Source organism: Rhinolophus sinicus, linkage group LG17 (assembly GCF_036562045.2).
Source record: "Rhinolophus sinicus isolate RSC01 linkage group LG17, ASM3656204v1, whole genome shotgun sequence".
Taxonomy (NCBI): Eukaryota; Metazoa; Chordata; class Mammalia; order Chiroptera; family Rhinolophidae; genus Rhinolophus; species Rhinolophus sinicus.
In genome coordinates, this window is record NC_133766.1 from 7,837,879 (window position 1) to 7,852,233 (window position 14,355).

At 43.8% G+C, this 14,355-nt stretch overlaps 1 protein-coding gene across 1 annotated transcript in view; it reads left to right on the plus strand.

Moving 5' to 3' along the window:
• Positions 1-14,355, plus strand: part of PAPPA2 (pappalysin 2) — a 218,722-nt gene that overhangs the window by 136,826 nt on the left and 67,541 nt on the right. Inside the window, exon 15 of the mRNA XM_074322117.1 lies at positions 11,842-12,013. Coding sequence (XP_074178218.1) covers positions 11,842-12,013 — 172 coding nt within the window. The remainder of the gene's footprint in view (positions 1-11,841; positions 12,014-14,355) is intronic.

Sequence of the window (14,355 nt, forward strand, 5' to 3'; positions counted from 1 at the left end):
CCAAGGAGAAGAAAGGCTTCTGAAAAGTTTACTGTAAATTGATTTGTAAAAGTATTCTATGTGGCATGTGTTGTGTTTGTGTATGTGTGTGCGTGTGTTTCTGTGTATAGAAAGAGCTAGACTATTTGTTACTCAAAAATATTTATTAAGTGCCTACAATGTGCCAAGTATTATTTTTCAGTTGAGGAAAAACTGAGACTCAAAATATACAAATTCACCTGATTTGAGATGAGCACAAATGCTAGAATCTGAGTAATTTGTTTTTAGTGAAGAAAAGTTCTATTATATGAATGGAAAACTGTTTCAGAAATATCCCCGTGTCTACTACTGTCCAAGAAATACTGCATCCTCCCTCAAACTGTATTTGGATTGGTGTAACGAGTTTAACTGACCCTGGAATAATTACAGAACACCTATGTTTTAAAGGTGTTTATGTAAATGACTTATTCATTTTGAGGAAACCATGAAACCAAGAAATGTAGATGTGGGCTCCAACGAATGCAGGTGAACTGGTGATATTTGATGGGGAAGGTGAAAAAGGGTGGGATTGTAAACACAGTCTGGACTTCGGGGAAAGTTCAGGAAATGAATTATCTAGATTAGGGCACTTTTATGGGCAGAATCCAGGGGATTTGAGGTCATTAGAAAAAGAGATATTTTGACCCAGCTTTTATAGAGTCCTAGCCCAAACAAAAAATACCTTACTCCACAGAGGAGAGAAAATCTGAGAAAAAATATTTCACTATCTTGGAGATTAGAAGTGCAGGTAAACCATGAAGGGGAGCTATAATTTTGAAAGGCTTGTCTATGTGTATCTTTATCAGTTTTCTGTTGCTGTGTAATACTATTACTACGTAATTATCACCTTAAATCAATACACATTTGTACTCAATTTCTGAGGTGCAGATTTTAGGTCGGGCTTAACTGGGTCCTGTGTAAGGTTACAATGAGGTGCCAGCCAAGACTGGGTTCTCCTCTAAAGGCTAAGTTGGGCACATCACATGGTGGTTGGCATTTGGTTCCAAAAGGCCGCCAGACTGAGGGCCTCGGTTTCCTGCTGGATGTTGCACAGAAGCTTCCCTCAGCTTCTTGCCACATGACCCTCTCCATGGGCAGCTCACACCTGGCAGCTTGTTTCTTCAACGCCAGCAAAAGCGAGTCTCTCAGCGAGAGTACCTTTCAATCGTAGGTGACATCATCAGAAGTGACACTGTCCTTTTTGCCATATTCAGTTGGTTAGAAGCAAGTCACTGGTCCTACCCACACTCCAGTTGAGGGAGTTACCCAGGGCTGTGGATTCTAGGAGGCAGAGATCATGTCTACCCCAAAACGTTAGCCTGGGCTGCTTGAACGTGCGCCTACCTTGGAGTCGTAAGTGTCTAAGTGTGTGGGTCTCATATCCTGACAGAGGCGCACCGCACGCTGTATTTCTGTAGTTTCACCTTACTAGACAGTTTGGGCCCCACCGGACACGGGAGGAATTCGCATGAAGGGAAAAAGCGTGAGGGAAGAGGAAAGACTCCAGGAGTAAGGGCTGCTCATGAAATTCCCCAGTTCTCGGTAGGTAGTCTTCTACCAGAGAATGTCCTCTCACTGCCCATTGTCTAGATATCGACATGCATTTTATAAATAATCCATATCCTTATTTTCTTCCCAAGTTCATTTTCCCTACTGGTTAAACCTCAGCCCCCCTCCCCCCCCCGAGCCCCAATCTCCATGATTCAAATGGCATTATTCTAGTATTCCTTAAAGTGAAATTGAATCAGTAATATCAGTTCATTTCCTAGAAACTCATAAAATTATGTAAAATCTAAAAGTGAGAAAGTTTGGTTATTCAAATCATCTGTGTTTTGATGCTTTTCATAATGTTGGATGATTGAGAGTTAATTGTTTTAGCAATTTTGGTCTAGTGTGTAAATGTATGTGTGTGTGTATTTCACTAGACGCCAGGCAGTATTTTAGAAAAGGCTAATGTGCATTGAATTCAATAACTACATTTTAAAATGATTTAACTTTTTAAATGATAGTGCCATTCAAAACGGTATTTTTTTTTTTAAGTAAAAACATAAATGTTTTTGGAAAGAGCAGTGTCACCCCAGATTTTTCTCCTTTTCTCTCTCTTTTTTTTTCCCTGCACAAATCTGCATTTTTCTATTTACTTTAAGCAAACTAAGCTGAACACATAAAGTCTGAGTCAAGAAAAAATAATGAATACACACAGTGTGCTCTTGTATGATTCTGTATTCAAGGCAACCACCCTTAAACAAAATGTACCTTTTACAGTAAAAACCTTTACCATTAGGCTAGTATAGACATCACATTTACAATGACATCGGAGTTCTGCCTCTGACTCTTGCATACATAACATAAAAATTCACATACACGTTATTAACATACTTGCCATGTTTTCTTAACCATGCTTGTGTAAAGGTGAGGATCATGTGGTTTTAAAAAGGAGTAATCAAAGACTAATGGAGATCTTGTTTGGTTTGGAATGCTCAGGGCTCACAGAGACATGCAATTTAGGTACAAGTACACTCGTTCAGGCACTTTTGTTCTCTGTGTGGAGCCTCTGTTCTTCAAGTTGTCTTTCCTGAAACAGGGATTGCAAAAAGTAGATAATCCAGAGAGAAGAACCCACAATTAGCTATCACCAAATAACCCATGATTTTCTGTTTGCAATTTAAGAAGTATGATAACAGGCAGGGTTAATGCCGTCTCAGGCTGACTTACCCTGGGTGCCTTGGCTCTTCATATCCCCCTTTTGGTGGCACCCCTGTGCTGTGACAGAAAGATGTCTTTAGCCTGAGAAAGCTATTCTTGAAAAGGTAGATCTGCTGACCAAGCAGACAGAGCCTTCATCACTAAGTCACATATTTGGAGGATTTCTGGGTCACCCTCCATTGTCTGTGGAGAATCCAATGTAGACATGGGATGTTGGGTAGGTGGGGTGGGGTGGAAGGATGTGGTAGAAAGGAAAGCAACTTTCCCACAGAACTTCACTTCTATGACTTTAATAATCCCAGAGAGTTTCTGGGAGGAAGTGGCTTTGTTTTCCACTTGGGAGATGTTGGAACTCAGTTGTGAATATGTTTTTTCTTGGATACTCCGTAGGTTACAGGTAGGGCTGGGGTGAGGTTATAAGGCCTCTGAGCCCTAGTCCCGGGGCCTGCAGCCGGAACACAGCTCAATGCCTTGGCTTTCCATCCCTAATGTAATCATTTTGTGAGCCTGCTCTTGGTAATAGGATCATTCCATCGCTATTACCTGTCATTCTGCTTCATGCTCCATTATTCTCTGGAAGCCTCATTGCTGTTGCTTTACCAATTAATATTGTACTTCAGTTATTTGGAGCTCATATTTGAAAGGCCAACACTTTCCCTTCCTCCTCTGCCTGGACTGGGCTCCTGTACCCCGCCAGACCTCCCCTTCCCCTACTGTCCTATGTACAACATTCGGACCACCTCCCTTTTTACAGCCTCGGAAAGTGAAGGGCTCCTTCCTTCCTTTTGCTGGGGGCCACGTGTTAAAGCATGTGTTTATTCTCTGGCTTCTCATCTTTTATTTGTAGGAGACGGTTTCCCTGTAATGCTCTGGGATGATGGGAAGTATTCTGTCTTGCTGCCCAGACAGGCATTATAGAAATGAAATGTGTATTGCATTTTTACTCATGTGATCATCTTCTTCCCGAAAGCAGTTTCGCAAATTAACGTTGAATCTGTTTTTGTTTCTTAAGCAAGGAAAGAATTATAGCTGCTCAATTGTTCCCTAGGTTTCTTACCCAACTTCCTTTTCCCAGAATGATTTGTCTATACAATAAAGGGGAAGGAGGAGAATCCACTGGAGAGGATTGTGATTGTCCTGGCCGATGACAGATGGCGTGGTGACCGGCAGGTCTGCTTAGGGAGACACAGTGAGCTGTTTGAGTCTTTTCAACTGTTTGCTCTCATGGGGTTCTAGAGGAAAAACAAGAAAAGGTCATGAACAGGGTCTCATTTAGGCGATTATTGAAGGATGGCTAGACTATTCTAGAGAAAGCCTTTACTAAATTAAAATGTGACCCTGTCTGAGATGGTCCTTAGGGGGATATATTCTGAGAACCAGTTGAGTGACAGCTTTGGTTGAAAGCAAGAACAAGCACAAATAGCTTAGGAGGTCTTGGGGTCGGTGTCTTTCTCTGAGGAATAGGTGGGTTTCCAAACGGTGGCTCTGAAACAGTGGCTCCGCAATGGTATCTGAAATTCCACTATTAGGAATTGTTTTCTTCAAGTCTTGACAATCTTTAGAGGTCTCTTTAAAATCGCAAATAACTATTTATTAGAAGTAAAGATGTTTTAAGTTGTTATCAACCAGAGGTATTCATTCTCTTATGGACCTTGAAAATTCAAAAAATAGACCAGGGTCTGGCTAGTATGCAATTTAGTGTAGGCATTGGGAAGTTTGGGGGAGCGTGGGAAACAGAGAAAATGGTGCTGAAAAGAGGGGTGAGTTTAAAATGTCACCTGCTTCCCAGTTTTGCTCAGGTCTGGCCTATCCTTGTAGTCTGTATTCGTGGCAGCTGGTGGAGAGAGCACAGAAAACAGAAACAAATCAATATCTCCAGGGTTCTGTCATTTTGCCAGCCTGCCGAGGAGACAGACATTGTTGACGGATTTGACCGTAAGTTCTGGTTGAAATGCTTCTCAGGCCATGTCTGGTTCTGTGTAGCCATAACTATGAAGACAGGAAGTGTGGTGACTGGAGTGGCAGCAAGGCCCAAGTCCAGACCCCTGTCCTCTTGCTTTTGGCTGCATTATCTCGTCTCACCACATGATTTAGGGATAATCTCTTCCGTTCTTTGACCCTTCATTTCTCCATAAGCAAATGAGCCATCGATGTCGCAAGGCTTGGAGTGCGAGGAAGCGCAAAGAACAGAAGGGAGTAATATTCCAAATCTGATGTCAACCGAGGATTGACACATTCTTCTGGGAACACTGTGGAGCTTCTGTTGGGAGTCCAGGAACTTTACAGGGAAAGGGAGCCAAGGGGAGAGAGGGAGAGTCTCAGAGAGGCCCAGCATGCGTTTTAGGTCCTACTATTTCAGGTAAATTTGGGACTTATTCCAGGTGCTGCCTTGAAAATCCTCAAGATGTGAGTTTGCACATGGCTTCTGTATGGCCACAGAAAAGTCATCTACCCCTTCTCCCTGCCCTGTAGGTAGTGTTCTAGCAACGATGCAGATGGAAACTCATGCCCATTAAGCTTTATTCACAGGACTGTGTTGTTCCCTCACGAAACCCCGCATGTTTTCACTATTCCCCAGGCTTGGCCTCTGAATGTGGCTGGGGAAGTGTCACTCCTGAATGAATAGTTGAATGAGTGCCCCGGGATGAATAGTAGGTAGGAGGGACTCATCGGTGCAGTCAAATGGGGGCTCCAGTGTTCACTCTTCTTTAGGCAAGGCGTCTGGTGGAGATGCCCACTGGAGGCAAAGAGCGTATGTTTGTAGTTGCTTCCAGTGGGTGATTCTGCTTCCGGTGCAGCACTAGGAAGCGCATTCTCTGCCTGTCAGCCAGCAATTGTTTTGACTCTTTTGTTGGTATTCCACCTATTTTATAATCTGCTTTAAAACTATGGGTTTTGAAACTTGGTGAGACAGGGCCTTTGAAAGGAAGTGCTTTTGGCCGTGTGATGTAAATCTGTTTCTCTTTAACAGGACAAGGGGCATTTGGATGGGACTTCCAGTGTTACAGCCAGGCGTGGTAACAACTGTGCCCAGAATTAGAAACGAGCAAAGCAAATTAGGCAGTCCTGGGGCCACCAGAGTCCAATCCGGAACTTACAAATAGGTCACCTTCTAGAAAGAGATCGGCATCTCCAAACATGGATATTTTGAGGAGCCAACTTCGGGGCAGAGACTTCGATAGAGGGTGGGGGGAAACTTCCGCTTTCCCAGGATCCAGGGATGGAAGGAGAAGTCTGCTTTGTGCAGTAATTCATCATTTCTCAGTCATGTGAGGAAAGAATCAGAGTTACTACTGAGATTCCTCTGTTTTTCTCAGATGAGAATCTTCAGAGCAGCGCTTGAATTAATTTTCCCCTCCCAGTTAGTCTGATCCTTTAGTGCAACTGCTCAAAGTACCAGCATTGTTCTGCCTGAGAAGGCTGATGGTTTGTGTCCTATAGAACAAAGAGGGGGCCAGAAGGCAAAATGGGGAGCCAGAGCCGAGACCACCCCTTTTTGTATTGTTTTGGAGAAACAGCAAAGCTCTCTAAGGATGGATGCTATTATTATTATTTGGTTTTGCTGTTGGTGGTGGAAAGATTAATGAGGACTCCGTCTCTCTAGTCCACTCTAGATTCCATCCATCCTACTTCCATCTGCTGCCAAATCCAGAGCATACATTCCTTCTTAGCCCACACCCTCTTATTTCAATAAGAATCAATAAAACACAGTGGGGGAATGGAGAGAAATCTGATCCTTTTTTACTATTTAACCTTAAAAGAGCTGTTTCTACAGAAACCACTGGCATTGCTCTTTGGCCAATGGTGGCACTTCTTGGATAAATGAATTACAATATTGTGTTCAACTAAACAACTGGAAAGTTGGGACATTAAGCAAAAACTTACACTGGGCAAGAAGGATTGTGTGAAACTCCTTGGGTTCTCCACCACATCCTGCCCATTCATGGGTTTTCTGAACTCCCACCCCAATACCACTATCACCTCATCTATGAAAATAAATACCATGTTAGAGCTGGAAGGGATCGTCGAGAGAACCTAGTTCAACCCCATCATTTCACAAATTTGCAGACAGAGGGTCAGAGTGGTTAAGAGACTTAACCAAGGGTTTAGAGATAAGCAGAGGGCAGTCAAGACCGGAGCCCAGGTCACATGAGTTAGGCTCCTTTCTGCATTACACCATGCTGTTTCTCAAAAAGGATAGTACAGATGCTAGACAGTTTCTCCTCAACTAGCCTAGGTTCCAGGTATCAAACTGTGGTCAGCCTTTTCTGGCTGCCTGAGGATGATGGGATACTGACTAGAAAAATTCATGAGCTGATGTCATCCTGATTTTGAGTTTGAGCCAAAATTAAATGCTTCTTTGTTATGATAGTGTAATTTTAGTGTGCTCGAAATCCCATCATTTCTTTTGGTCTCAGTTTCCTTATCTCTAAAAAGAGGAATTTGGGTTGAATGACCTTTAAGGTCCATTTCCGTTTTAATAAGCTGTGATTCCTTTAACATCATTGCTAAAGGTCAGCAGTTATATTTAAGAAATGGGGTCTTCCATCAACCTTCACATGGAGAAACGTAATTGATTCTGATTGACTCTGGAATACTGTGTTAGCTTCCTGAAATTCCTCCAGGGTGGCTCAGACCTTAGGGGAACCTTGGACCAATACTGTGGGGAAGTGGTGGGCAGACCGGCCAGGACTTCGCACATTCATCAGGAAATACCCAGTTTCCCAAATGTGGGCCTTGGCTGAAAGCTTGGCCGACTTCCCTCTAGGAGCCTCAAGGAATGGAAAACTAAAAAGAGGTGCCTGGTTTGGCATGCACTGGGAGGCAGCTCAAGACAGGTTTGATAGTGGGTCTGTTCACTCCCTCTGCAGAGTATCTGCTTTCTGGTGTCAGCCTTACCTTGTTCCTCACCCACCACCAAAAGGTGTAGGCGATCTTTGGGAATTTGCCTCTCAGTCTATCTTTAAATATAGATGTTGACTCCTTTCAGTATAAGTTCCCTAAATTTGTTAGTCAAAATTTGAGACCCACCCGTACTGAATTTTCTTCAATTATTATTTTTTTTCCCTTCAGTTCTCAGTGGTAGGGAGGAAATGGTGAATTTTGGCTCAGTGTTCAGAGTGCCGCCTGTCTGTAAAACATCAGCGGTAACGTTCCAGGATATCTATGTTGCCTTTCCAAATCCTATTTATTCATTGAGATCAAATCATACTCACTGATAAAACTTTCTCTGAAACAGCCATGAGTTTATAATCAGTAACACATGATTTAATTATTTTTTTCTCTTCGGCTATAGTGAAAGTTTCTTCAGAATAGGGGAAATGTTTTATGCTTTTGATCTATCCTATGGCTTCTACGTGATAATATATTGGAGCACACTGATCAAGCAATGGGGCCAGTTTCTCCCGGAATCAGTCTTGTTATTTTATAGTCTCAGCCTATGGAATGTATTGATATATTATTTTAACTTACACATATCCAGACCTGGGTGGTGCTGGGTTTCCCTCCTGGAGAGCATCAAAAGCTTTGAAACTTAAAAAAAATCACAGATGCTGGGATCGCACCTCAGGCCTACAGAATCAAAATCTCCAGGAGACAAAATCTGGGTGTCTATATTTTTTAAAATGTCCTGAGTGTAATGTACAACTGTGGTTGAGAAAGCCTGCCTCACGACATATGAAGGTCACCCCTGTATGGCATTTTGCCAACAAAGATTTCCCAAGTACGGGCATCACTCACAGACCCAACCACCAAAGGCGACACACACATCATTACACAGGACGGTGCGAGGATTCTGCCTGGGTGACCACAAGCACGTTATATACAGAGGAGCCAGGCTAGGATTAAAATGCATTCTGAACAGGGATTCTTCAGTCCAAGGCATTTTTTAAAACCCTCAAACAGTAATGACTTTGGGGAGTGAGGACCAGAAGAGAGAGTAGAAGCTTATCCAGAGACGTGGAGAGACAAAGAGCGAAGTTAGGATTATGGGTAGGTAGCTGTCTACAGAGTGTGATTTCTAAGGCCCTACGGACTCAAAATTCCGTCATGAAAAACTCATTCCTTTGGCTTGAAACTTTGTCTCCTGTTAAAATGGAAATACCTGTGAATCACATCTGACTGGGTTCATCGTATCCTTACCTGAGAACACATTGTGATGAGGTGTGAGGAAAGATCTGGAAAAAACGGGTGGGAGGGTGAGGAGCTCTTGGCAAAGGAGGAAGCACACTTCGCAGGGCATCTTGCGAACTGCAGCAGCTGGACAAATCCAGCCAGTTTGATTTGCTATCATTCGAGAAAACTGCTCAAAATGAAGACAGACCATTAATATTCTATAGTTTCCCCCCCGACTACCCCGCTGAGAGGCTTCTTGGCTTACCCTGACCTAAACTGCTAGCTTTTGAATTGAGAAGAAAGCAACAGGAGAGCAGCCTCTCCCCAGGGAGATGGCCTCGTGGTCTGGGCTGGCCCTGAGACTGAGGGCTCTGAGATCCAGCCTGAGGATTTTCCTCCGACTCTCTGTGTGGCCTCCAGCCAGTCTCCAAACAGCTTTCATTTCCTTGCATGTCAAACCAAGACAAATACCTGACTTCCCACCTCTCTGGGGCATTGTAAGTCTCCAGGCTGCCATTGTCGTTACCACTTGTCTGAATCATAAGAAGAAAGCTTTTGAGATATTTAAAGACTAATTATGTTTACTATTCGCATGATCTTGATGATATCTGAACGTATGTAGCTTTAGGTGGAGAGGAGAATGCATCGGGAGGGTGGGAAAATGGAGAACACAACTTCACTCAGAAAAGCAGTGTTTGTAGTGGAAGAGAAACGCAGAAGGGGGTTTGGGGTTGAGGTGTGAGGGAGAAAAGTCTACAATTGGTACCAGATGCCATCAGAAGCTAACGACCTGACAAACACCGTCCTCGTAAAACAAATTCCTTAAAAAGGAAGCAAATGGAAATATAAGCTAGTGAAAGAATTTGCAGCAGCTGCCCTAAAACCATTTCTCACTTCATAAACAGGTCTGGGTTTGGTGGTTTTTCTTTCTTTCTTTCCTTCTTTCTTTTTGGTCTTGGTCTTATTCATGCCGCTTTTCCCCTCCCCTGTGCTCTCAGTCTGCCTCCCTTGCTGCCAGTGCCGGATGGACTTCTCACACTGGGAGTCATAGCAACAGTAGTTCACGGAACCCCATCCTGATGGAAGGAGGCTCATTCAGAGTCCTTGTTTTGTGTCTTAGCATGTTTTTATCCTCAAGGATGACATGGTATCATTGGATGGAGTCGCGGAAAAAAGCACGTGCTATTATTTCACATTAATTTCTGGGCAATAAGCTGACATGGACCACAACTGTTAATGACTCTGTTTTCCAATAGTCTCTATTTAACATGATGAAGAAGTACTGCATTTTGTGGACCGCAGAGCACGTGGCATGTATGGCACTTGGAGCTTTTTAGCATTACTAAGGACGTGTTCTGATTTCATCCCATGAAGGAGAGTTAGCTTTCAGATCCCTCATCCAGATAGGTTGAACAGAGACTCAGAGATAAAGATGTATATCCTGTTTTGCATGCAGTTATCAGCGTTGAGTTTGGGGGAGTTTATACTGACAATGAACAACCCCTTTCCCCCAACTCATGTATTTCTTCCTCCATCAAGCTTCATGGAGTGAGTCCCATTTTGATAGCCATTGACTTACTGTTGTCTGTAATACGAACAAATTTAATCCAGCAAATTTTTATTGTATCTATGCAGCAAGGTATATGGTAAATATAAAAGTGGGTAAGCGTATTTGTCTTCAAGAAGTTTATAATCTGGCTGGAATATTCAGCACTTAGGAGATACTTAGACACTAATTGCTTCGTGTATCAAAGGACGAATAACTTAATTAACTAAAAAACAAGCACACGTACATACATGGTTATAATACAAGGTAGAGTAAAAGAAGCATTAGGAGGGAGTTATCTTTTTAAATTTCCCTGGGAGGTCCAAAGGAAGACGATATCTGGAGGGGCTTCATGAAGAAGGAAGGCCTTTTAGAAATCTCAGTAAATTGCGCAAAGGTACAGAAGTGGGAAAATCAAAAAGTGTGGGTGGCTAACAGGAAACAGGCCACTGAGGGTGGGACTTGGGCCACTTGCTGGGGAGCAGGAACAACCATAGCCCTGTGGGATGTGTATCATTGTTAGCCTTATCCTATGGGGGGAGGAGTAACTCAAGCAAATTACACCCGTAGTAAATGGTGGAGCCAGGATTTAAATTCAACCCCCTGGGCCCAGTGCCCTAAATTGTTAGCCTTTATGGTTCTGCCTTGGTGACAAGGGAGTAACTCCCCTTGCTCTGTCACATGTCTGTTGCTATCATGGCCCCGGCTGAGTCTCCCTGAACCGTGGGGAGTTCTTGCTTGATTGGCCCTGGACATCAGGCAGCAATCCTCCGCTGATGTCCTGCAAGCGCAGGGCCAGGCATGTGGCAGCAACTCGTGTATGTGTTTCCTCTTCTGTCATGGACTTGATTTCTGGTCAACTGGTGCTACTGTCAATGGTGTGTACTGCTATTCCTAGTTGTCGAAAATAGTTCCGTGCCCATCCGTAGGAAAATGTTGCCTTTTCTGCCATCTCAGATACACAGAGCCTTCATCCGGGCCCTCCTGGGATGAATCTGTGATCAAACAACTAAAAGGTTAATGGCTGACACAACCCGAGTCCTCCCTGCCCCCCTCCCCCCGAATCACTCCTGACCTTTGTCCTGGGTCTGTTCTGATTGTCTGGGGCCCAGCCGGACTGGTTGTTACATATTTTGAGGATTTCCTTCTAATCTGTTCATTTCTGATGCCATCCAGAGCTTTTGGGACGTGCCCTCTGCCTTGTGGCATCACCCTGTTGTCCTCTTGGGAGAGCCATAGAAAGTCAGCTAATCATCACTCATTAGCTGATTCTGTTCTTATTTATCTTATGTTGCATGGTTCCAGGTCGTGTAGAAGGAGGTGGTAAGTTTCATGTAGGTTTTGGAATAAAATTGTTCTCTCTGGTTTAGAGGCACTTTCTAGAAGGAGCTGCAGTCGTTGCTGCTGCATGTTTGTTCCCTTTCAGTCTAAGATGCTTCTGTTTCTGTCGTCCCCAGCTGTGTTCACCAGCCCTGTGGGGAGCCGGGCAGCTGTGCCCCATTGCTGCTTGATCATGCGGAGGTGGTGAACTGTACCTCTGAAGGCCCAGGTCACATGAAGTGTGCTATCACCTGTCAAAGGGGATTTGCCCTTCAGGTCAGCAATGGGCAGTACCTCAGGCCCTTGAAGGTGAGTTGGAAACCCACGGTCATCAGGACCAAGTTCCTGGGGAGCGAAGGTTCTCATGCTCCTCTCCTGGCCCGATCGTGGAAGGGCAAGTGTTTTTAAGTCATTTGAAAGGAACAGCGAGGACTCCAACAAAGAAGGAGAAGCATGGCTTTATAGAAATGGCTTTATAGAAAGGAACATCTGAGCATGGGCAGGTCCCATTACCTAGGGTGTCAGTTTCTTGCCAGGGCACCGGTAGACTGGAATGCTTATTCCATTCTGCTCCCGTGTTCTGGTCTTCCTGTCAGAAAACACGGTCCCCACCTTTGCCTTCAAGATGAGAATGCCACAGTTTAGCCTCACCCACAATTTGCAGGCAAGCTACATTGCCGTCAGCTTGTCTGTGCTTCATTGTCTGACCCCCAGCCCTTCTTACAACAAGGCTGAAGGAAAACAGTCTGCATTTCTTCCCTCTGTTACTGAGGTGGGGATTCTATCATGATCCTAGCTTTGACTGAACGTTCCAAGTTTCTACAAGCTACCACAGCACCATTTCCAGGATTTCAAGGTGATTTGGAGGTAGTAGAACTTCTTACTTATGATCATGGCTCGGGAGGCAGACCTGGAATGAAATTTTGGCGCTACTGTTTATGAGGTGTGTGATTTTTAGGTAAAAACAAACAAACACATAAGCAAAAGAGACTAACCTCTTTAAGTTTGTTTCTACATTTGTAAAATAATTAGAACAGAAGTATTTATGTCATTTGAGTTATTATGAAGACTAGAAATAATTTAAGTTTCTAGCAAAATGACAAGGCTCCTGACACTCTATTAAGTGGCCATTATTCTGAGCGAGAGGATGTCTTCTAAACCAAAAATTTTGTTTTCCCTCTTTCCTTTAGAGAGCTTTCAGTTGTCTACAGAACAGAGCAATTTAAACTTGAAATCTGCCATTAGAAAACACGATCATAAGATAAAGAAAGGATGCATTAGGCACGAGATAATGGTACTTTAGGAGAGACCCAGAAAGATGTGGCATGAGGAAAAAGTGGCAGTATGATTAGTAGATATCAGTGGTTTGTAAGGGCAGATTTTTTTTTTTTCCCATCTTGTACCAGTTGACTGCATGGGAGATTTTCACTGGCTTAGAGATAGAATTTAAAGACACCATCTTTGGTTTCACATGGCTTAGGTTTTGTATAGAGACAAACAGTTTTAATAAACCTTGAGGCATCCTTGGTCTATGAGGCTTTGGTGGAAATGCGGAGCTCTTATCACCTACCTGTTCTTAACCCAGCTTAATTTGCATTAGAAAAGAGACGGAAAAAATGAAAAAGAACAACACCAACAAACAAAAAACGTGGGGACTGAATGCATTTGTATGATAAATAAAGAAAGGGAGAGAAGAAAAGACAGTGTTTACAATGCATTAAAATTAGGAGCAACTTCCAGAGAAAAATGGACAATACTTCATGAAGCCAGGAGAAAAACCAGGCGATATATGCAGCATTTGAGAGACGTTTTTTCTATATGATCCTCGTGGTTTGAGCCAGGCTCTCAGGCTGTGATAAGTGTGTAAGGGGCAGAATCTGGGTTGGGGGGAGGAAGGTGGGGGCTCACTCTTCACCAACCATATGGTGGAGTCAGCTCTCCAGATGACCTGACCACTCGTGTCACCCGACACTGGCCCCACTAAGGAAATTATACAATCCCGGCTGGTGATCACAAGACAGTGGGGATATTTGCTTTTTGTTGACACAGGCACTGAAACTAAACAGAAAAATGTGTCTGGCTTTGAATTGGGTCCCTCTGGCAGGGAGCAGGGAAACACTGGGAAGCAGTGAGTGTCAGGGGTGACAGGTGCTTTACCAGTCATTTTACCTTCGGCTTTGGCCACTGTGGTCTCCTGGCGGGATGGCTGGCTGAGTCACAGATTCACCCCCACCCTCTCTGACCTTTGGTAACCTATTGGCTAGAGTGACTGCTGTGCTTTTTCCCAACAAGCTATGAGCTTCCAGGTCTCTCAGTGCCTGCTCATTCTGTTCCCCACACCCTGAACACTTTCTTCTCCCCCTTTCCCCTCTGCTCCTGGGAGGTCCCACTCATCTTTCAAAGGCCAATTCCTGTGTCACCTACTCTGTGAACCTCTCCCTACATGCTCCCTCCTGCCCAGGGATGGGCAGTCCCCCCCAGCCCCCATAGAGAAGTCTCACTACTGCAGAACAAGCACACAAACACACACACACACACACACACACACACACACACACTCGATATTGCTGTATTCTTTACATATTTATATTTTCTTTGTTTTTGGTCCCCGTTTCCTATTTCTTTCATTTCATCATTTGCATTCTTAATAT